The sequence below is a fragment of the Mustela erminea genome, chromosome 14, assembly GCF_009829155.1.
Source record: "Mustela erminea isolate mMusErm1 chromosome 14, mMusErm1.Pri, whole genome shotgun sequence".
Lineage (NCBI taxonomy): Eukaryota > Metazoa > Chordata > Mammalia > Carnivora > Mustelidae > Mustela > Mustela erminea.
The window spans coordinates 76,319,047-76,341,836 of NC_045627.1; the positions used below are offsets into that span (position 1 = coordinate 76,319,047).

A 22,790-nucleotide genomic window follows, 5' to 3' on the forward strand; every position below is an offset into this window, starting at 1 on the left:
ATGTTTCATGAGCACTCGAAAACAATGTGTATTCTGTTGCTTTAGGATAGAATGCTCTGAATATATCTATGAGGTCCATCTGGTCCAGTGTGTCATTCAAAGTGTGTCATTCATGTTTCCTTGTTGATCTTCTGCTTAGATGATCTATCCGTTGCAGTGAGGGGGGTGTTAAAGTCCCCTACTATTATTGTATTACTATCTATGTGTTTCTTTAATTGTGTTATTAGTTGGTTTATGTAACCGGCTGCTGCCATGTTAGGGGCATACATATTTGTAATTGTTAAATCTTCTTATTGGACAGACCCTTTAATTATGATATAGTGTCATCCCTCATCTTTTATTATAGTCTTTGGTTTAAAATCTTATTTGTTTGATATAACGATTCCTACCTCAGTTTTCTTTTGATGTCCAAGGGGATGATAAGTGGTTTTCCACCCCCTTACTTTCGATCTGGAGGTGTCTGGGTTTAAAGTGAGTCTTCGGCAGATAGCATATTGACAGGTCTTGCTTTTTTTCCAGTCTGATATCCTGTGTCTTTTGATTGGGGCATTTTAGCCCTTTATATTCAGAGTAACTATTTGAAAGTTACAAATTTAGTGCCACTGTACTACCTATAAAGTCACTGACTGGTTCTGTATATTCTATAGTTCTTTCCTGGTCTATGCTACTTTGGGGCTTTCTCTTCACTTAAAGGATCCCCTTTAATATTTCTCACAGGGCTAGTTTAGTGATCACAGATTCTTTTAGTTTCTATGTGTTCTGGAAGCTTTATCTCTCTATTATTTTGAATGATAGCTTTACCAGATGAAGTATTCTTGGCTGCATATGTTTCTCATTTAGCACCCTGAATAGATCATGCCAGCCCTTTCTGGCCTGCCAGGTCTCTGTGAATAGGTCATCTGCCAGTCTAATGCTTCTACCCTTGTAGGTTAGGGACCTACTGTCCCTCACTGCTTCTAGGATTTTCTGTCTCTGAGATTTGCAAGTTTCACTGTTATATGTCAAGGTGTTGACCTATTTTTATTGATTTTGAGGGGGTTCTCTGTGCTCCCTGGACTTGAATACCTGCTTCCTTCAGATTAGGGAAGTTCTCGGCTATAATTTGCTCCAATATAAAAGAGCTCTCTTTTTCCTCTTCCACTCTCTCTTTCCTCTTCCTCTGAGATCCCAATTAACTTTTATATTGCTTTGCTTTATGGTATCACCTATCTCTTGAATTCTTCCCTCATGATCTAGCAGTTACCTTTTTCTCAGCTTCTTTATTCTCCATCATTTTGTCTTCTAGATCACTAATTCTCTCCTCTGCCTCATTTATCCTAACAGAGCCTCCATTTTTTATTGCAGCTCACTGATAGCCTTTTTGGTTTTGACTTGATTAGATTTTAGTTCTTTTATTTCTCCAGAAAGGGATTCTCTAGTGTCTTCCATGCTTTTTTCAAGCCCACCCAATATCTTTATAATCACTATTCTGAACTCTAGTTTGGATAGCTTACTTATATCCATACTGATTAGGTTCCTGGCAGTCAGTACTGCCTCTTGTTCTCTGATGCAAGTTTTTCCATCCTGTCATTCTTGCAGAAAGTGGTCACTTTTCTATTTGTAGAGTTCCAGGTATTATTTTTTTTAAATATCAGGTTGAGTTCTCAGGTGTTCAGAATGTTTTGACAACTGTCAGCTGAATTCCTGGGACCTGATGAAACTAAGGTCCCTTACTCATCCATAATCTTGAACTATCTCCTGCTTTGCAATCTTAATATATGCTCCACTAGCTCCCAGAGGCTTGCTGTGATCTGGCTTTCCGATGACAGCACGAGCCCAGCCAATGTACACTTGACTACACAACCTTGTCTCAATGACTTGGCCAGTCATTCAGCAGCCCATGCACACGGGTCTTACCTCGCACTCCCCCACTGACGTCCCCATAGCTGTTGTACTGAGCAAAGTCTGTGGAAACAGGCTGAAATGATAAAACAAAACAAAACAAAACAAAACACACCATTAGACAATCTGCTCCAGAGCCATGGTTTTGGAGTCAGGTGAAAGGGAAGAAAGGATTTACAAAATCCTCAGAATTCTTCCCAAGCTGAATTCCTGAACGTGCGTTATTTGTCTTCTACTATTACAAAATCTCTTTGTCTTTTGCAGGGCATCCAATGCCAGCAGGTGCTGGGTAAGCAAGTTATCTTTTGCCAATAAATGAAAATACATTTCTCCACACAGACTGCACAACTGCACAACTCTACATAAATGAAAATACATTTCTCCACACAGACTGCACAACTGCACAACTCTACACAACTGCATTTGTTCTATGCTTTTTGGGGAGGGCAAGAGCAACAAACTTTCCCATATCCTTTTATAACAGAGATAAAGGCTCAAGTCATTACTTGTAGCTTGACTGTGGAAATATTTGCCACACAATTAATTAATGTAGTCTTCCCACCAGTTTATACAGGCTATTCTCTCATCTAAAGTCGATTTTTCTTTCTCTCAATAGAAATATGTTATTTTGCCTGTTAACTTTAAGGGATTTGCGAGGAGATCAGGGGAATTACATTTTTTATTATATTGTAACACTGAGATCATATTATCAGACACAGACAGTCTATTAGCACTTCAACCAGGACTGAAGAGGGAACCAACTCAGGAACAATTAATTGAGAAATCTTACCCGGTGAAGACCATTTTTTCCATAGCCTGGGAGAGATGAGGTTTTAGATGATAGAACATGTGAAGCTGAATGAGAAAAGGTAAAAAAGGAAATCAGAAGTCCAACTCTTAAATTTATTTATTTATTTATTTATTTGAAGTAAACGCTACCACCAATGTGGGGCTCAAACTCATGACCCCAAGATCAAGAGCTGCATGCTCTACCAACTGAGCCAACCAGGTGTCCCCAGAAGCCCAATTCTCTTATGAAAGTGGCAATGCATCTTCTACCTTACTGAGTAAATGATACACAGAAAAAGAGAGCAAAAAATAACTCAAATAATATTGGGCTCTAATGCTCATGGAAGGCCACCACATTTGGGTGATGCAGAGAGGGGGGGATGGAGAAGGAAGAGGTGCTTGGTACTGCTTTACCTCCAAATCCTCAATACAACCCTAATAGCACTACCGTATTACTTCCATTATAGGAGAAGAAATAGGGGCTAACCTTGACCTTGTCCAGGGTTGCTTGCTCACCTTATGAACAGCTAAGCAATGATTGGCACCCAGGGCCATCTGGATGCATAAGCTCATGCCCCAGTTGGTATGGTGACGGTAACTGACCTGAAAGCCACCATGTATGTTGTCATGCTCTCCTGGCTCACCACAGCTGAGTTCCCGAGAGGCATAGGATAGGATATCCCGTTAATAATAGCATGACATTACATCAACTGTGGAGCTTTGCCGGGAGCGGACCTGAGCTTGGATTCTGGCTCTGCAACTTAACACCTCAGTGTGGTATTTCATCTGTGGAAGTCTTTTGTTTCTTGACTCATGTAGATACTGTGCTATGTATTCTTACAGAACCGTACTACAGGATCAGAAGGAACTCTGAAGATTAGTAAACCACCAAACTGAGATCGATGCCAGTGAGGCACCAAGGAGAGGTAGTAGGGCATTCCAGTTCAGAATGTGGGCTCTGCTCAGACTACAGAGTCCTAGTTTTGCTAGTTATTAATAATGGGACAGTGGGTAAGTTCCTTAAACATCCTTTACCTGTCACCTGATCTACAAAATGGGAAGAATAATATCATCTACTTCATTGACATGTTGTGAAAATAAATGGAACAATGTCTAACAAAAGTGCTTGTATGTAGGAAACACTAAACACATTTTTAAAGAAGCTTCAAGTTTCAAGGGGTGGCTCAGTTGGTTAAATGTCTACCTTTGGCTCAGATCATGATCCCAGGATCCTGAGATTGAGCCCCAGATAGGGGCTCCCTCCTCAGCAGGGAGCCTGCCTTTCCCTCTTCCTCTGTCCCTTTCCGCTCATTCTGTCTCTCTTATGAACGAACCCTCTCAAATAAATAAATAAAATCTTTAAAAAAAAAGAACCTTCAAGAGGGAAAATTATGCACTAGTTCAGAACATGAGAGAAGAAATCTTGTGGGTGAAGAGAGACTTGGCTTCTGACAAATATAAGCAGGACAAAATATACTGATGGAATGTTTCAGACCAATGTATAATCTTCCAAAGTGTCAAAAAGAACACTGTTGGTCTTCAGCTCTTTTACTGAAATCTGAATGCAAAAACAGTATTTTGAAAATGTTCACGATCAAAAGGCACTCTATTCCCTCCTCCCCCCCTTTCTAAGAGAAGAGTCAAAATGAAATGACCTATAAGGTTCTTGATTCACAATGCCATATTATGCTCTAGATTAAAAGGATGAATCAATTTCATCAATTGTTTTGAAGTCTCTTCTGCAAAACTGAGTTCCCTGAGCCAAAAATCATAGTTCTTCTCTAACAGAAATAAGGCAATAGGAATTGAAGGGGCATGGATTTAGAAAGCCTGAGACCCTTTCCAGGGTAAGATACTACCACCGGTTCCTTCGGCATGTGTGGATGTCTTCTTTTCCCAGCAGAGAGTGTAAACACCATAAAGACAGAAAATCCTGATCATGTACCTTCCTTCCTTGCCAAATCTAGACCTCTCAATGACTGAGCATTTTTTTAATGTTTACTTTTAATTATATATATATGTGTAACTGTGTTCCATATATTACAGATATAGAGATATACCCATATCTCCAAATGCCCCAAAGCATTCTGTTCTCTGTAAGAATTTCCTTCTGCTGATTCCCTCTAAGATGAATATCCTGAATTGACCACCTTCACAAAATCCTCCAAGGATGGGGCACCTGGGTGGCTCAGTCGGTTAAGCATCTGCCGTCAGCTCTGGTCCTGATTTCAAGGTGCTGGGATCAAGCCCCATAGAGTACTTGCTGCTCAGTGGGGACTATGCTTTTCCCTCTCTCTTTGTGCTCTTTCTCTCTCTCTAATAAGTAAATAAAATCTTAAAAAAAAGAAAAAAGAAAAAGAAAAGTCCTCCAAGGGTTCCCCCATCTCCAACATGAAGGAAATCACATTTAAGGAAGAACAACAGCCTGCTTTTTTAAAAAAAGCTTCTTATTTATTTGAGAGAGAGAGCACAAGTCAGGGGGAGGGGCAGAGGAAGAAGCAGACTCCCTGCTGAGCAGAAAGTCCTACACGGGGCTTGATCCCAGGACCCCAGGATCATGACCAGAGCCAAAGGCAGACGCTTAACTGAGTAAGCCACCCAGGCACTCCTGAACTATGGCAACCTCATAAGCTAAACTGACATGCAGTGCATTTCCCACACTTCCCAGAGTGTTCATGTAGAACACTCTGCAGGTTCCACCAGGAATGGCTCCCCCTCTCCTGGAACAGTCCAGATGGGCTCCCTGCAGGCAGGTGGCTGGCTCTTGGCTGGGAGAAGGCGGTGGCCCCGCTGCTCACCTGAATTGAGGGGAGAATCATAGCGACTGGCGGTCAGGGACGACCTCTCCCGGCTCTCCTTTTCCATCTCCTCTTTCAGTATCAACTGCCCTAGGCCCGAGTTGAGCTACCGCAAAAAAAGGAAAGTGAGAGTGAAGCCCACAATTATCGTCAGAACGGCAGTTTCTGTTCTAGAAGGTCCTGCAAGAAATTCCTGACCGTGGAGTAGCCTGAACACACACAGTGCCAGAGCCTGGTGGTTCCTCAAGGGACAGGCCGGGTTTTGGACCCTGAACCCCTCTCAGACGAGCACGGGACGAGCTCCATGCCTGAAGACTGTTCTCCGCCCTTTGCCCTCCCCAGTGAGCCAGCAGGAGACCTCAGGAGGCAGGTGTGGCTGTGTGGCGATTTTTGATGTGCAAAGGGGAGTTTGGGGACAGTATCCTTTAAAAACAAATTTCATTGAATTGTTTAAAAACAAGAAAACAAGAGTAACACAAGCTTACTGCACAGATTTTAGGAAATCTAGAAGGAAAGAAGGGTAACCCATAATCCCATAATCCACCTCTCAGAGATAATCACCATTTACATTTCATTTATATCCCTCCAGCACTTTTCTATGCACAGATCACACAGAACTGGGATCATGCTATAAATGCAATTTTGTATCCTCTCCCTCCATATAACTGGTATCATGTGCATTTCCCATATGATTAAGTATCTTTGGAAAATGTCAAGGGACATGAAAAGACTCATCAGTCCCTGACTGCTGGGACAGTATACAATGTCTTGGCTCCCTCTACCCCAGGCTGTAATGGATTATCCTTCTTTTGGTCTTCCGGGATGCTGTGGGGGTGTATAACGAGGACGTCTTGGTGGCAGTCCATTTTATCCCCTCCCTCCTAGCCCAGAAAGACATACAAGGACCTTCAAGTCCTGGGACAAGCGCTGGAGAAACACTCAACCCCAAGGGAATTCCTTCAGCAGAGCCTACACTGAGGAATGCAGGTGTCGCACCACGTGGCTGAACAGCATGGCTTCACCTAGCCCTTCCGACACATGCCCTGCATACCCCCACCCCCCACGTGGTCTGGCTCTCCTTGCAGAAGCTCGAAAGTTTCTGGAACCCACTCAATACTAAGCACCCTGCCTTCGGGTCACTAGAATCCTGTCTCCTCTTGCCTACTGGATTTCCAGACCTGTGAGGGCTAGGATGGCCTCTCCTTCCCTTGGTGGCTCATCCACAGTGTCCATTTGAAAAATTCCCAATCTAGGGAACTGAACTGAAGACCACAGCAAAGGAGTTGAAGGACAAACCTTCATTAGCTGCTCCTCCTGCAGCTGCCGGCGCCTCAGCAGCTCCTCCTCGTCATCTTCTCTGCCGCCAGATCTGCGTCTCGCGTCGGCTCCTAATTCCACAGCACAGACAACTTCTCACATCAGTCCCACGGCCAGAGGACCTTAAGGGGCTAGTCCTCCTGCGCTCAACTTATCCGAGGGCAACATCAGCAGGGGTCTTTAACGTTCATGAACCCATGATGCAAGAAGGGCCCACCGCCAATGGAGCCCTGCTGGTGGGTTTTGGGTTTCAGGCAAGTTTGATGTGGGATCCAGTAAGTTGTGAATTTTGGCCTCCTAACAACTGACCTGCTCAGTTAGGATACTGGGTGCCATTATGATTGGGTCTAAGTCATCCCACTGGCCGCTGGCCAAAGCCATCTATGGTAGTGGGGAGGGGCATCCAGACTTATTCTTTGGATGACACTGAGGTCAGCTTTCAAACAGGAAGGAACCCAAATTCATGTCCATGACCATTAAACAGGTAAGACAGTCACTCTCTCGTGACATGTTTTGTAATCTTCTAGTTTTCTCCTTTTCTGAATATTTAGACTTGTCCTTATAACGATCACCCCATCTTCTGCCCTTAGTAAATTTGTTAAGAACCATGCTTTTATTTTTCTTTTAAGAGGTGAGTCTCAAATGTTTCGTTCCCTCAATCCTTTGAAAAAAATGGTCACAAAAAAGTTTTATACTAATGGGTCAATGAATCGTGTTAAGACAGCTAAAAAAGTGAGCTATTTTAGTCCAATCTAGCAGATCATTTACAATTTTTAAGCTTCTTGGAAAAGGGGAGTGAGGGAGTAAGAGGCAGGAATCCATCTGAATGGTTGTAAAATTAAGATAATTATTGTTTTTCCTAAATTGCTCGGATTAATCTGGCTGTGGGAGGAAACAGGAAAGCTTGCTAATCTAATCAAAATAAACTTGAACTAATGGTCTCAGTTTTTATCATTTTAATTAATGGGCCAGAATTTTTCTTCATTTTGTTCCAAATTGGGTTCCATTGGGTTCCCCAAAAAGCTTTTAACTAGTTAGTGATGATGATTTTAAGAACAAAATATTAATTCTTCCTTTCCCCTAAATTTAGCTGTTTACGTCCCCATGAAGTAGCAAGACTGAACTAGGAACCCCAAAGGCCCCAGGAACTGCCTGTGGGACAGAGTCTGACTGAGAAAAGCTGATGACTGATTCTTAGTTCTTAAAATCATAAATGTCACTGTGAAAGCTCACTCTCCGATCTCTACTAATAAAAACTAGAAGACATAAGTTTGTAAGAATCAGATAGTCTCAAGTCAACATGATATACAGAGTACTTGCAAATCATAAACCCAGGGAGGTAAATTATTCCTTCAAGTATTTCTACATAGATTGCTTTATTATCCACCTACATGTCTGTAAAAGTTGTTCCAGAAAATAACTTGTCGAGAAAAAGCATGATGAAGAAAATTTGGAAATTTGGAAAATTGAAGGCCTTTTTTCAAAGGTTGTCGACAAAAATCTGATGACAGTTGTATCTTTGTAAAGCTGACTCACTCAATTTTCAGTATTAGCTTCTTGGTTTGCTAATAGCACTTTTTAGGCCAAACAATTTCACAACTGACAAAACAGTAAAAACACTGACACAGTTCTAAAGCATAGATCTGTGGTTCAACGCAATGAATGAAGCAGCTCCAATGTGACGTTTTAGCACAGACTTCATGGAAATGATAGATGGAAGATCACATAACTACACGAGTAGGATTTTAGAACATCCACGACTCTGCGTCAGCCCTTCTTAGTGACAGAGAACGTGATCTTGCAAGAAAGGTGCGAGGGCTTCTGTGTTAAGACTGGTTGTTAAGAGAACTGAAATTATAACCCAGAAATAGTCTAAAACAAGTTTAACTGAAAGAAGTCACGCCTCTGTGGACACTCAGTAAATCCGCCCACCAGACTAATTAGACAGGACAGTGTTCTTGGCAGGAGGCTTTGGTTCCACTGTTTCAAGAGTTACTGATTTTGCAGTAATAACTCTTGAGGTCCATGCCAATCATCTGTTTTAGACCAGTTCTGTCTGCCTCTCAGTGGCTTGGTTAGTGCAAGGCTCTGGTGATTGGGTTTTTGTAATTTTGAAGTGTTGTGCACACACGCGAACACTACCTCAGTGCTTTTCTCTACCTCTCGTCATATTTTCTTAAAAGTCTTTACAATAGGACATTATTTTCTCGTGTATTTTGAAGCATTTCATTTGCAATCTCCTACCAATTTGTCCATGGGGCTTAGCTGTCGCAGTTGCATACCTACGGCGGCAAGTGAGGGGGGACCGGGCCAGTGGTCCGTCTCAATCTTTGGTATCTCGCTGGGGTCTGGAGCCTGGGCTGCTGGGAACTTGGAAAACTTGATGATATCTTCTGAAGACTTGCTCTGGGCTGCTAACGCAGCTGCATCTAGGTGGGAATCAGGGGGAGCTTAGCTATTGGTCTGCAAGGCCATGGTGGTACAACCCACTTACACAATTTTCTTGTTTTCTGGCAAAAGTTTCAATTCTAGAAAGCTGTTTATGACCAGTATCAATTGCCTAGCCACTCGGGAGGGCCTAGTGCCAACTCATTTTCCTTATGTTCTACTGGAAGCAAAACTTCATTCAACATCTAAAACACCTTGTTCCAGAGCTGGGCTGTCCAATACCAGCTCTAGCAACACGTGGCTACTTAAATTTCAATTAATAAAATTAAAAGAAACCAACAAATGAATAAAATTAAAATTCCCTTCCTCGGCTGCAGTAACTGCATTTTAAGTGCTCAGTAGCCACCTGTGACTTCGTGGCTACCATACTGGAAGCACAATGGTAGACCATTTCCATCATCACAGAAAGTTCCATCAGGTAATACTCTTCGAGAGTAATTAGAAATCTGAATTAGCAATCTGAAATTAAAGAACTAAGTTAAAAACATGACACTGTCGTTTGACTGACAGGGCTGGCTTTGTCTCTTAGGGTATTTGTGTCTGTTCATTTTAACTAACATCCGTCCAGTTCATTCTAATCCTCACGTATTATACATGTGTCTTGAGTCCTAGGAGAAATGGCAATGGGAAAATCTGCTCTCAGCTTGTAGGAATTCAACATGGCGCCTTACGTATGCAGAACACTCCTTGTTTTTCTCAAGGGTCTGCACATACAAGTGAGTCATCACACTTGAAAACAACAAAAGCCAGACTAGCAAGGGCCTTAGTTCAGAGGGTTCTTAATGACTCTGCTTAAAGGAGGAGTCAGTCCCTGGTTTAGAGCTCCAAATCTAATCACCGAGCTGGAACAAAACAAACAAGGTTAATGGTCAGACCCTGATTCTGGCTAATCTGGCAGACTGGCCTGAGATGTTGCTAAACCTTTCAAGTAGAGTTAGAACACTTTAAATAAAATTCCCGCCCCCCTCTCTGGGCTAACAAATTTTAAAATCTGGAAATAATTTTTCTGAATCCTCAGCTTGAACTGCCCACTTTTGTAGGAACCTTCTGTGTCTCGTTTTCCTGAAGCAACTTGACCAAGGTCACCCTATAGACTTGTCAGGGACGAAGTCTTGGCCAAGCATGAGGTAGTGTTTTTCTGACTCTTTAACCTCATGAAAAGAAGAATTAAAAATTCAGCCCGGAAAACACTGTAGAGGACATCTTCTTAAAGAGGGACAACATGGGTTAGCACATTAAAGATGGAGCTGTTCTGCATTACCAAAAAAAAAAAAAAAAAAAAAAAAAAAAAAGAAGTGTGACTTTATTTAAATCTAGCATTTTCCAAATGCAGTTTTTACCGTGCCCTCTAGTTCTATCCCTTGGAACTGCTCTTTTGAACACTGTCCTTTGGGAAGGCACTCTGACTGAGCTACTCTCAATGATAACAAAGAGTGAAGTCAGAGTACATTTCAGGGGGAAAAAACCCAGTCTTTTTCAAATAAATAAGCTAACACTATCCACTTTCTTTAAATCTTAATTATTTGATTATGTTTGTTGAGAGAGGCAGGGCCTTAGAGATTTTAGTAATAAAAACAGTTTCTACATTAATATATCAAACTCTTGGAGTCTCATTCCTAAATTTAGAAAGAAAAGAAAAGCATGACTTCAAACAGTACTTACGCATTAGAATTGGTGAAGTCAGTAAACATTCACATGTTAATGAGTGGGTGAGAAGACATTAAACCATAAAAAAACAAACAAAAACAATGTTAACAAACTTAAAAAAGCAAGCACATGGTGTAAAATCTTAAAAAAAAAAGATGAGAAAAAAAAATATCACAGTTCTAGAGTCATTACTGTATGTACATTGTCCTTTTTTCCCCCTAGAATGTTGGCCTAATTTTTTTCCTTGTGCATTTTCAACTTTCTTTGCTTTTCATGTCATCCTAATCCTTAAGGACTCATTAACGTCTACTAGATTTTTTAAAGGCAGCCTTCAAATTTCCAGGCACATTTTGTGTATAATTTTCTGAAATCACCTGAAGACCAGTGTCGGCTTTCTCTTCCCTTCACAAAGATTTACGGCACCTCCTCTACAGAGACCTAATAATGCTGGGGGGAAACGTGATTTACTTATGGTAATGTGAATTCCTGGGTTTAAAAATTCTGTATTTCCAGAAAAGGAGAGCACAATTATAAATCCACGTTAGGGATTTCAGTTTGCAGGAATTTCAGAGACAAGCTGGCCTAACTCACTAGTTGCTGCCTATAAGAAATTACTGAGGGACAGAGAAATTGTGTCTGTGATATCACAGAACCATTGAGGGTAAGGGCTGGGACCAGGGCTGGGACCAATTAGGTCCCTGTTCTTGGACTGTGTCCTGTTCATTCTACCCCAAGGTGCAGACATCTGCATGCCTGTTAAGAAATTGGGGAACTAGAGAGTCAAGCTGATGTAGGCTTAGTCCAGTTAATTTTTCTAGGTAGCTGGCCTTCACTATTTTAATTAAATTAATTAGAAGCTTATCCAAATTATTATAGAGCCTGGATTATATTATCTGATGGCAAAAAAAAAAAAAAAGTGTGAATTACTGGGATCTTCCTAACCAAGCTAAGTGTTCTCTTTCTAAGAAAACCAACCTCACAGTAATTGCATTTTAGGAACCCATGAAAGCATAATATGCTGGGCGCCCCAGTTTGATTCTCAAAAGCAGCAGCAGAGAAGCCCTTCAAAGGACAGCAGAGCTCAGTGGGCGCCCCTACTTAAAAGCTATGCAGAGGAAAGTGGGTTTTACCATGCTGTTTGTAGATGGGTGGTTTTCGGTAAATGTTGATCCCTTGATCTGTGGAAATGAAAAGCAAAGGTGTGTAATTATGGGAACCCGTTCAGCAATGGGAAAAACAGATCAACCAAGAGGGAGGCAAACCAAACCCAAGACTCTTGAACAAAAACAACCCCGAAGGTTAACTTTTGTATTACAAAGACCGAAGTTCCTGGAAGAAGCTCCAGGGATGAGTGAATTACTACAGACAAGTGATATGGAATCCTTTGTAATACATCTTAGGATATATAGAGACGTAACTAATTCATGAGCCATTTATTGCAAATATGCACTTCACTAAAAGTGGGATTAAAACAGGAAGAAATGGAAGCAGTGGAGGGACTCCAGTGGTGAGGAAGACATAACCAGTTTGGGGAAGGTCCCCAAATAGCTACTGTCTAGAAATTGAGCTCCAAGTGGATACCAGGGGCTCAATTTACTTTTCAACTAATGAGTGGAACAGTGGAAAGCAATGCAATACAAGTAAGAGTAGTTTTTTAAAACACAGAGACAGTTTTTATGTGCAAGGCTAGTCTGATGTGCTGACAGAATGTTTGAGAGAATCCTAACTAGTATAGGTCAAATTTTTCAAAAAGAGAAAGGAAAAGAGATGCCAAATACTATTCATTTATTTATATAGGACCCCATCTGATAGTGCTCCAGTTTCGCTTTGACTGCAAATACTCAGGAAATTTCAAAGGTCTGTTTCCCCCCAATCTTGGGCACTGTATCTTGGTGGGGGCATTCTTCATGCACAAAAGTTGCAAACGTACCAACAACTTTGATTTTCAAGGTTCAGTGAAGCTTTATTTTAAAAGGCAGTTCTATCTTAGCGGTATGAATCTCACTGAACTTTCCTCTGTTTTATGAGGTTAAGTTTGGAATGCAAAAGAAAAAAAACTTACAGATTCCAAATATGTGTCCTAATATTAACATAATGGGTAATTTATTAAACCAGTTTCAGTAGCTTAGAAGAAAACAATGTACTTCCAATGGGGGGAAAAATATCATGACTTCTGATGGCCAACCTTGCCCCTAAAAATTGAGTTGACCCTAAACATTAAGATACTGTTGGGTTCTGAGTTTTCCAGATCTTGGTGGCAAATTACCATTTGTACCATGACAGCAAATGTTTAGGACTTCAGCAAAGCTTACAGCACCAAGCCTAAATTGCAAGATATCTTTGTGGGCTAAGAAGGTTGTCAGTTGGTTATGAACTATGAAGGACCAACCAAATGATCCAATTTTATACCTCTCTGAAAAGTTCACAGAAACAATCTCCCCACGGGAGACAGACAGGAAGAAATAAAATCACTCTTGAGTGAGGCTGTGGTTCATTCTTGAGGATGAGACGGTCACTAGAGTGCCATTGTGACAAGTAGGCAATGACACCACACCACAGAGCGGTATCTTCCAAGGGCACTCATTAAAATCTCTGTACATTTAAATTAAAATCTCAGTAAAAGCAAAACAAGGCAACTCAACTCCTTCCCTCACTCTCTGCTTCCCCTGCTCCCTTCAAAAATTTTTGAGTAAACTTAAACCTTCCATACAATCCTTGGCATTTTTCACATCCCCAAACTTCTGAGAGGCCTTCTGGGTCAGATCGTGCAATTTAGGGTTTGTCAACCATGTGCACCCCGATGAAGACAGCGTGAGGATGAGACGAGACAGCTAACAGCGCTACATTCTACACCGTGACAGGACACCCAGACAAAGACCGTGTCAGCTCCTACCTGGAACATGGAAATGTTTAGGGGCCTGAGCATAGGTTGGAGTGAGAGGACGGCTGTCTGGCCGGTAGGGGAGAGGGGAGTTCCGGCCGCTGGACGGCTCATTGCCTCCAATGAGAAGAATGGAGAAAACAAAATAAGAGAAGGGACAGCAATAAAGAAAACAAAGCAAGCATAATAAAAATTCGAAACAAACCGGAAGGAGGTACATCCAAAAGGAGAAACAGAGGAAACAAACTCAATTTATCCATTTGGCTCACGGGGTGATAGAAGGTTTAGTTTTCCACAAGAGAGACTTGAGTTCGCGTGGAACTGGGTTAGAAGCAGCTAGCAGTAGGATGCGTCATTCCAATGGCATGCGGTTGAAGGCCGTGAGCTAGCAGCAAACTGATTAGATGGAAAGTACATTAAGAGTCATGGAAGGTCACTTGGTAATGATTCAGGTTCAGTTGTCAGACCATTAAGTCCCAAGCATGTGAAGGGGCGGGATACGCAAGCTCAATTACAGTCACTTCCAGGCACGACGGCAGAGGCTGGCGATTGGAATGGATTTCTCTGAATGGAAGGCTACGTGTATCTGGGACCCTGAGTGGTCACCCAGTCCCTCCCTTAGCAGTGCAAAGTGCCTGCACTCGCAGCAAATGCTTCTGTTGCCTCACTGTGCAATACACGCCGCAGAGTCAGAGCCCTTCCTCCCAGGGACTCTGCGACCTCTTACTACTCTCTCCACCTGCCTCTTCCAAGGCTTCTCTGAGGCTCCACCCCGTCCAACAATTTCATCTGTGAAACAGGTCTGTACACCTACCATGGCTGGGCACTGAGCTATGACTGAGGACATGGAGATGAATGACAAGTCATCCCTGCCTGTGGTGGGGGGGGGGCGGCGAGTCTCAGAAGCTACCTAAGGAGACAGACTGTGACACAGACATGCCTGCTCAGGAGAGGGTGCCATCAATTCGTGCGCAGAGCTAAGACGTTAGACTGAGCGGGGTGTCAAGGAGTAAGTACACCAGGTGGGAGGGTGGGCCGAGGGGTAAGCAGGCCTAGAAGGGCCATGGTGTGTAGGAACAACACTCCGAGCCACTGTGGCTGGACAGCAGGGTCTTCTTGGAGGAGAGAATAGGGAAGGGGCTAGAAAGGCTAGCTGGCACTGGCTGCAAAGCCTTGAGTTCCACCAAGGCCAATTATCACCCCTTCCGGCCAGGATGAACTAAGGCTTGCCTTGGGCTACCAGAGGTCAGCTACTGCCCCAAACTGTCCTCCTACCCCATGTCTGAGAAAACATCTGCCCCAAGAATACACAGAAGGTGCAGGGGACTATCAGAAGTTAATGACCTATAATGCGATTACTTCTGTTCCTGAGTTAGAAGACTTCTTTATATATTCTGAAGGCAAGTCCCTTTTCGGATAGATAGACGACTTACAAATGTTTCCTCTCATTCTGTGGGTTGTCTTTCGCTATCTTGATAGTGCCTTCTGAAGCACAGAAGTTGTAAGTTTTCACAGTGTAATTTATCAACTAATGCTAATGATATGAAACAAACTGCGGATCTTCAGAAAACAGAGCACAAGCTGATTTCTTCAAGTAAGCCAAGCTGCTCTAAACATGGCCTACAAAGTAGAAAAGATATCCATTGCTGGAGCTTTAAAATAATGCGCTTTCTGGAGTTTTAATTTCTCAGTGTGTATTTTTGGGTAACCAGAGCACGCATCTGTACTGAAGGGGCAGCAAGACTTCCAAATGAGATTTGAATTTGTTTCTGGCTTCAGTTTAGATTCCCGGTTTTCAGTTATCATGTTCTGAAGCTTTTCTCTTTTTCCCCACAAGAGTCAGTTTCACGTCTAGCTCCCAGTACATTATAATGTAGACCTTACTATTAAAATCAGGTATTAGCTTCTAAAAATGCTGATGCTTCATCCCAAACTGCCAATCTATTCAAAGGTTAATTTTTTAAAAAGTCATTTCATTTATTATCACTCTTCTAATGAGAAATAACTAGCTCACATCCGAAAAAAATGAAAAGACACAGGTAGAGGCACGCAGGGGAAGGAAGAATGTGGCTTACATGCAGAAGTCAGTCCTGTTTTAAATCTTCAACTGAATTAGAACTAGGTCCCATTCATCTCTCTGTGCTCAGCACAGTGCCCGGCCTTATAAATGCCTGGCCATGAATGACTGAAGCAGTCTACTTACGAATTCTTGAGCTATTAACAGCTGAATTTAATAAACACCACTGCAGGACTAACCTTCACCTTGCTCTCGGGTAAAGGCACCAGATGCCTGTATTGAGTAACAGGGTCACAAGAACATCTCCTTTTTATAACTTTCCCACTAGATCTTTGATAACCCCTAAACTATTTCACTCCAGAGGAATTATTTACTCCTGTAAACATCAGAACTTACGAGAGCAATTAATAATTGAAAAACAGAATACTTCTGGGGGGCTGTTCTCAAAAGAAGGTAGCTTTCTGCATATCCTGAACACTGGCTGCTCCTGCTTCGGAGCCACACTGTTCTCTGGCCTTCCACTCTACCCTTCCTTCACGGGAAGAAGACATCAGACATCTCAGGGAAATGTTCTCACGCGTTTTGGTGATAATATCCAATCAGATGAAACTCCATTAAATTTGGTCTGATGATGACTAGCCTGTGGCACACACACGCAAAAGTATCTGCATAGATGGGACGCAAAGATTTAAGGTTATTAGAATGAGCCTTTGCCCATGTATTAAAAATCTATCATGGAGATGGTCTGCTGGCAAGGGGCAGGAGGAGCCCATCACTTCCTAGGGCAGATGATTCCCAAAGGCTGGGGAGTAAACTGTCTGGACTCCCGATGGGTGAATTTCAGCTGAATGTTGTCTCTTGTTGGGCATAGTTCTTTATTCGGCTGTGTATTTTAGCAACCACTGGCCTTTCTAGTTGCTTAAAAAAAAAACGCACACACAACCTCACTAATATGTTCAAGTCTTATAAATAGATTTAATGCTAGAATCAATTAAAACCCCCCACAAAACATTTTAAAGCACTAGGCAAAGAGAGACTCAACAATGCACCCATCTAATGGACTCTGAACAATATGACTTCTACTTGTCTCACTGGGAACAAGCCTCAGAATACTGTTGCTAGGTACCAAATGCTTTAGCCCCTGAAACACCAAAGGCATTAAATATCTCTGGCATTTTTTTTTTTTTTAAAGTAGGCTCCACAACCAGTGTGGAGCCCAACGCAGGGCTTGAACTCATGACCCTGAGATCAAGAACCTGAGCTGCAATCAATAGTTGGGACACTTAACCAACTGAGCCACCCAGATCCCATTTTTTGGCATTCTCAAAGAAAAAGAAAAATTCTCAAGGTAAGTCCTCTTTCTTCTTTCTAACTTAAAAACCCCTATCTATTCTAGAAGGAAGTAACTGAGGAGGGCCCGGAAATAATATTTTTATGCCTAGTGCATTACTTAGGCAAAGTAATACATATGGTGTCACAGGAAAGACCATACACGGAAGATATTGCCATCATCATCATCAGCCTGGAGATGCAGACACTGTTTAAAAATAACGTAATAGTGTGTATGTCATAGAATATTGTACCTATCACATTCAAAGCCATTTTGTTCCTTAAGTAAGTCCTTCCTTGTACTGGCTAACTCTCAGTTGTCAGTGATCTTAGCTACTGTGATGAGAAGCTACTGCGTACAAATATTTCTTAGCCTTCACTGTGAGCTCCTTCCACATTAGCTTTATAAGCTGATTTTTCTATCTGGGAGATAAAATCACTTGCTTAACAAATCTGAATGCTCTGTTCTTGTTTTCAATCTTCTTTTTGGTACTCTGAGAGCCCAAGTGACAAATCCTGAGACAAGTAAATCAAAATGGCTGTGCATGTGTCTGCTGGGAGCACCTGCTGGAGTGTTGCCTGGTTTTCTGGATGCTAAGTGCTCATGTTTCAAAATATAAATGAGTAGTTTGAGGGGATCGTAAAGTTGGCAGCCTCTAGAATTTCATGACAGAGTTTCAGGATTGTTGGTTTTTGTCTCAAGTTTCAACAAGCATTATGGTTTTCTTCAGCAAGTGTCAAATATTTGGATCAGAGAAAATCATTTCTATGGCAGAACAGTAAAGATTCCTTTCAAAGAGACTTAATATAGGTAGCCCTCTGGGTCCCAAATCTGTTTTCTACCTCGTGGACACAGAACATAATGTCTAACAGTATTTCCAAGGGGAGGGAAGAGTAACTCAGCAAACATGACACAGACAAAGCTCAGAACAGAGTGAAAAGCTTTCCAATCTAAGCATGTACTTGTTCACGTGGCCCAGCAACGACAGAGCAACATTGAATGAAGCTGCAGGAGAGTCCAGGGGACAGAAATAAAAACACAGCGGGAAAGAAGATGGACATTCTAGAACGCGGCTGGAGAAGCCAGTGGGATAGAGAGACAGCCTGTGATGGGCATTTTAGCTTTACACGCACGCAGCAACCTCAGCTCCATGAACCCTGGGGGGTTCCGGACCCATGTGTCACAAGAAGGACGAGGTGGTGGACTTGGGAAATGGCGGGGTGCGGGTGGGGCTGCACTTCCGGTTGCCACAGTAGCAAGGGGGCCCCCAGTTTCTAGCTACACCTTCCTGAGAAGGACATACATCCTGCCCTGGCATCCTCGTTGGTCTTAAAAATAACCGCCTCAAGACTGTTAAGACGAACTGTAAGATAAAACGTGAATGTTTAAATGAAGGGCCGTGGTGGACTTGCCTCCACTCTGAAGACACCTTCGAGGTGTTTCTCCAAAGGCCAAAATGCCCTCCATGTTGAAACTTCCAAGTGCTGGAGAGGTCTTCCATGGAAATGGACACGGGTTTTTTTTGGAATAACTAAGAAGTAATTCCTTGAAGAATGAGCTTTTACTGATCCAACTATATTAGGCTTTTAAAGCAGTATCTTTACTATACAAATTCTTCATGATTTATTTTGTAGTTTAGCAAAAAGTGCATCTGATTTTAAAACTAGGCATATACCCTAATGTGCATTACATTTTGTATCTGATGTATTTAAACTATTTTATAGGAATGAACTATAGCCATATGAGAGAGAAATCATTAGGTATTTCTTAAGTGTGAGCTCAAGGTCAAGCTAATCCCTCCTGGCCTAGTGGTCTCTACAATTTAAAATCACAGTATTTGTGTCAAAAAGTTCAAATTCAGTCCAAAGACAGAAAACGATGTACCTCTGACCCTTGAATGACATGGGTTTGAACAATATGGGTCCATTTATATATGGGTATTTTTTGGTAAATGGAATAGTACTATTTTCCTCTTGATTTTCTTAGTAATATTTTCCTCTTGATTTTCTTAATAACTTTTTCTTTTTTCTAGCTTACTTTATTGTAAGAATATAGTCTATAATACATATAACATACAAAATATGTGTTAATTGACTGTATTATCAGTAAGGGTTAACAGGAGGTTATTAGTAAAGTTTTTAGAGAGTCAAAATTCATACAAAGACTTTTCCACCACACAGAGAGTTGGCGCCCCTATCTCCACATTGTTCAAAGGTCAACTGTATAATTACCTTTTTAGTAAGGCACCATTTGGGCACACAAAGGTACGTAATTTTTATTGCTATTTGGTCTTCCGATTGAAAAGGACAAATTTAAATGACTGATAGAAGCTGTTTGTCTTAGCCTCAACAAGAATGCAATTTTTGAGTTAAACAGAGATGGAAAAGAAGTTTGCTTTTAAAATTATCCTTCATGTATATTTACACTGAAACACCCGGGGGTGGGGGCTGGGGTCTGGTCCCATGTAGCACTCCCCAGGTGTGAGCCCTTGGCCAGGGGCCCCTTAACCAGAGAATGGAATAGAATGATGTAATCAAAACTCCTTTAGGGGCACCATGCTCAGGGGGAAATTGTCACAGACAAGGTGAGCTGAGTGCTTACTACACGGCTCTTGACTTCACATACCCACAACAACCTAGGAGAGGTTCTATAGACCAGGTAGGCAAGTAACACTCAGGAGGTGAAGTCAACAATCCAAGGTCCCACAGTGAGCACAGGACAGAGATAATATTTAAACCTAGGCGTCCAGTGTCCATCTGGGCATCCCAAGTTTCCATAAAGCCATGCAAAGACACGAGGCTCTATGTCTTGATACTTCATGACGTGTCATTTGTACAAAGGGCATGTGCATTTTTCTTCCTCCAAAAAGCAGCTCTTTGGAAAGATGAAACATCTAGTAACTGAACAAGGGAGCTTACATTTTTTAATTAAAAACCCATTTTTCTCTTGTATATTAGAAGCAAACAAACTAACCTTAGTTGGGCCATGAGCTTCTATATTAAAGTCTCTTTAAAATACATCTCTGAAATTTTTAAAAATAACTTCTCACCGCTTTAGAAACATTCTCTAAAGCACCCCCCCCATACTAATTAGCAATAATAACTGTAAGTACTCTGTCAAGAATTTTAGAAAGTGCTGCTCCAACTGAAAAAGGCTGATCCCTTTGCCAATGACAAATAATGTGTATCTTCAATAAGCATGTCAGCAACATTATTTTTATGGCATAGAAAATGCTAAAGTAGCACCCATAAAAATAACAGCACACTGATTAAGTGAAGTATTTATATTTTTGGACTCCGCTGCTCAAAAATCCAAGTAAGCAGTAAGAAAATAACTTGGGTAGACGACAAAGGAAAGCTCAGTCAACTGGAACAACATTTTGGCTACTCAGTAGCAGGGCTCAGGACGTGAGCACTTGGATCACAGGGTTAGAATCTGTTAGGTCTCTCTCAAGTCCCCTAACAGCATCTGTGCTCATCTGCCACTTCCCTCCTTTAGCTGCCGTCATGGGTTAATTTGGTTCAAATCAAGACTATGGAACAAGTTAGCATGCTTCTGGGAGCTCATACGTATTTTAAATTATGGCTCCTCTGACACCCCTTCAGGGCTCTTGGATCCCCCAACACATGGAGGGGAACGGGAGCCCCAGTCGAGGACTGCTACAGAAGCATGATGGACAAGGAGGAAAACAATGGGAATGGCATAAAGGGAATGGGCAGGGATGGAGGGCAGAAACAGAAAACAGAAGGCAAAGCTCTTCTTCTGCATCGAGCAGAGATCACGACCAGTCAAAAGAGGACTGATGACTCAAAGGGTTGGCTTGAGGAGAGGAATTCAAGTTACATTGCCACAGATCTTTGTATACTATCCAAATGTTTTAATGTCATTAAGTGGTTAAGTGGCTTATCACCAGTAAGACAAGTTTTGCATTTTTGCTGCTAAATGCGGGTATAATTCGCCGAGCCACATCACATATCAAAACCAGGAAAAACCCCAACTATATATTATATTTTGCTTTTGACACACAGAAAAACAAAATGATAATATATGGGTTTTTTTCCTACGTGGTGGATAATAAATCTTATGGTCTTAAATACTTCCTGTTTCTTCATCTAGAGCCCTCAGAAATGACATAGTTCTCCCGTGGAGAGAGGCCATGTCAGTTCTAAGACGCCGGGCGTAGTCATGACACACGCAGGCATGCGGAGAGGTCCAAAGCTGGGAGCTAACTCTTGGAGATGCGCCTTATTAGCCTTCCCTGGGTGCTAATAAATCTCCACTCTGCGTGGGGGCTCCCTGGAGAAGCCTGCCTCCTTACCTTTGATATGGGGAATGAAGTGGTGTCGGAAGGGGGAGTTGGGGCGGGAGTCGCTGTGGGCGGAGCTGAGGCTGCTGGTGCGCAGGTGGGACAACCTTTGCACACCAGGAGACAGCAGCTCTGTGCAGCAAGGAGTCAGGGGCAGGGCCAGGTGGAAACAGAAAAGAAGAACAGAAATTAACACAGGAGCAGGGACAACATCATCATTCCAAGGGCGGGGTGGGGGGGATGGGGAGGAATTAAGAACGTTAATCAGGAATCTGCAAAAGGAAGAAGGCAAAAGGGTTAAGAACGCACCTGCTGAGGGAGAGGCAAAGTGGGGAGAATTTGCAAATAGGTTCAGGTTGGTACAGAGTCACTCTCTGGAATAAATGGCTTTATGAGAAGGAATGGCCACCACGACATTCTCTGTCAGGATGACACGGGCTACTCTGGAGCCAGTACCTGGCACAACATTTAGACTCAGATAGTTGTTTTTAAAAAGCACCTGACAAAACAGAACCCTTGAAACACACGTTAAAAAAACAAAAACAAAAACAAAAAAACCCCGATAATCATTTTAAGAACCTTGAAAAGAAGTAGTTATATGTAAAGGTCAGATTTTTTTTTTTTTTTTTTAAGGCTGGCAACTTCTCCCGGTAGCAGTTTAACTTTATTTGCTTTTGTAGAAGGAAAACCTGTTTGTGCTCCCTGGGTAGTGAAGATCTACTTAGGATCCTGAGAACTGCATGATGGTAGCACACAGGGACTGGAAGCTTCATTATCTTGGAAGGAAAACTTGCCACTGTCACTAAACCCAGACCTGGGGAATATGTACCATCATCTGGGATCCTGAACCCGCAGGGAGGATAATCTGAGGTTTTCTATCAGAACCCCATCGGCTTCACTTGACAAGGGTAGAAAAAATAATTCGAAAAAATAATTTGGATATAATTTTTGAAAAAATTGTTTTTGTATTTTTTGAAAAAATAATAATCATGCCACATGAGACACCCACTAATAGTCACCGGGACTACACTGTGCACAGATGAAGGTCACCTCAAGTCCACTACCGTTCGATACTGTCTATCCTAATTATTTTATCCAAATTATTTTTTGAATATTTAACTTGAAAAAATAATTATAAACCCTAATAATTGGCATCATGCATGCCCATAATATATATCATGAAAAGGAGGAGGAGAGCTTAGAATTGGGAATGTTCTAGAGGCTGCTGGCTTCGGAACCATGACGGGAACAATGAAAACTTTCAGTGCTCAACAGTGACATGATCTTTTAGGGAAATAATGTCCCTGGCTGGACACCCCTTCATTATTCAGGGGCCCATGGAACAACAATTTCCCTGTGGCCCCACATCATTGTGA

At 42.0% G+C, this 22,790-nt stretch overlaps 1 protein-coding gene across 22 annotated transcripts in view; it reads right to left on the reverse strand.

The window, feature by feature from the left end:
• Positions 1-22,790, reverse strand: part of ABLIM1 (actin binding LIM protein 1) — a 300,396-nt gene that overhangs the window by 11,488 nt on the left and 266,118 nt on the right. For 4 of the 22 annotated variants that reach the window (XM_032313773.1, XM_032313777.1, XM_032313778.1 and 1 more), the window contains 8 exons: positions 21,427-21,546; positions 13,774-13,878; positions 12,011-12,058; positions 9,068-9,214; positions 6,765-6,856; positions 5,469-5,574; positions 2,672-2,736; positions 1,897-1,957 (listed from right to left, as the gene is read on the reverse strand). In XM_032313773.1, coding sequence (XP_032169664.1) covers positions 1,897-1,957; positions 2,672-2,736; positions 5,469-5,574; positions 6,765-6,856; positions 9,068-9,214; positions 12,011-12,058; positions 13,774-13,878; positions 21,427-21,546 — 744 coding nt within the window. The remainder of the gene's footprint in view (positions 1-1,896; positions 1,958-2,671; positions 2,737-5,468; positions 5,575-6,764; positions 6,857-9,067; positions 9,215-12,010; positions 12,059-13,773; positions 13,879-21,426; positions 21,547-22,790) is intronic. The other 18 variants (XM_032313794.1, XM_032313780.1, XM_032313783.1 and 15 more) reach the window with 8 other exon arrangements.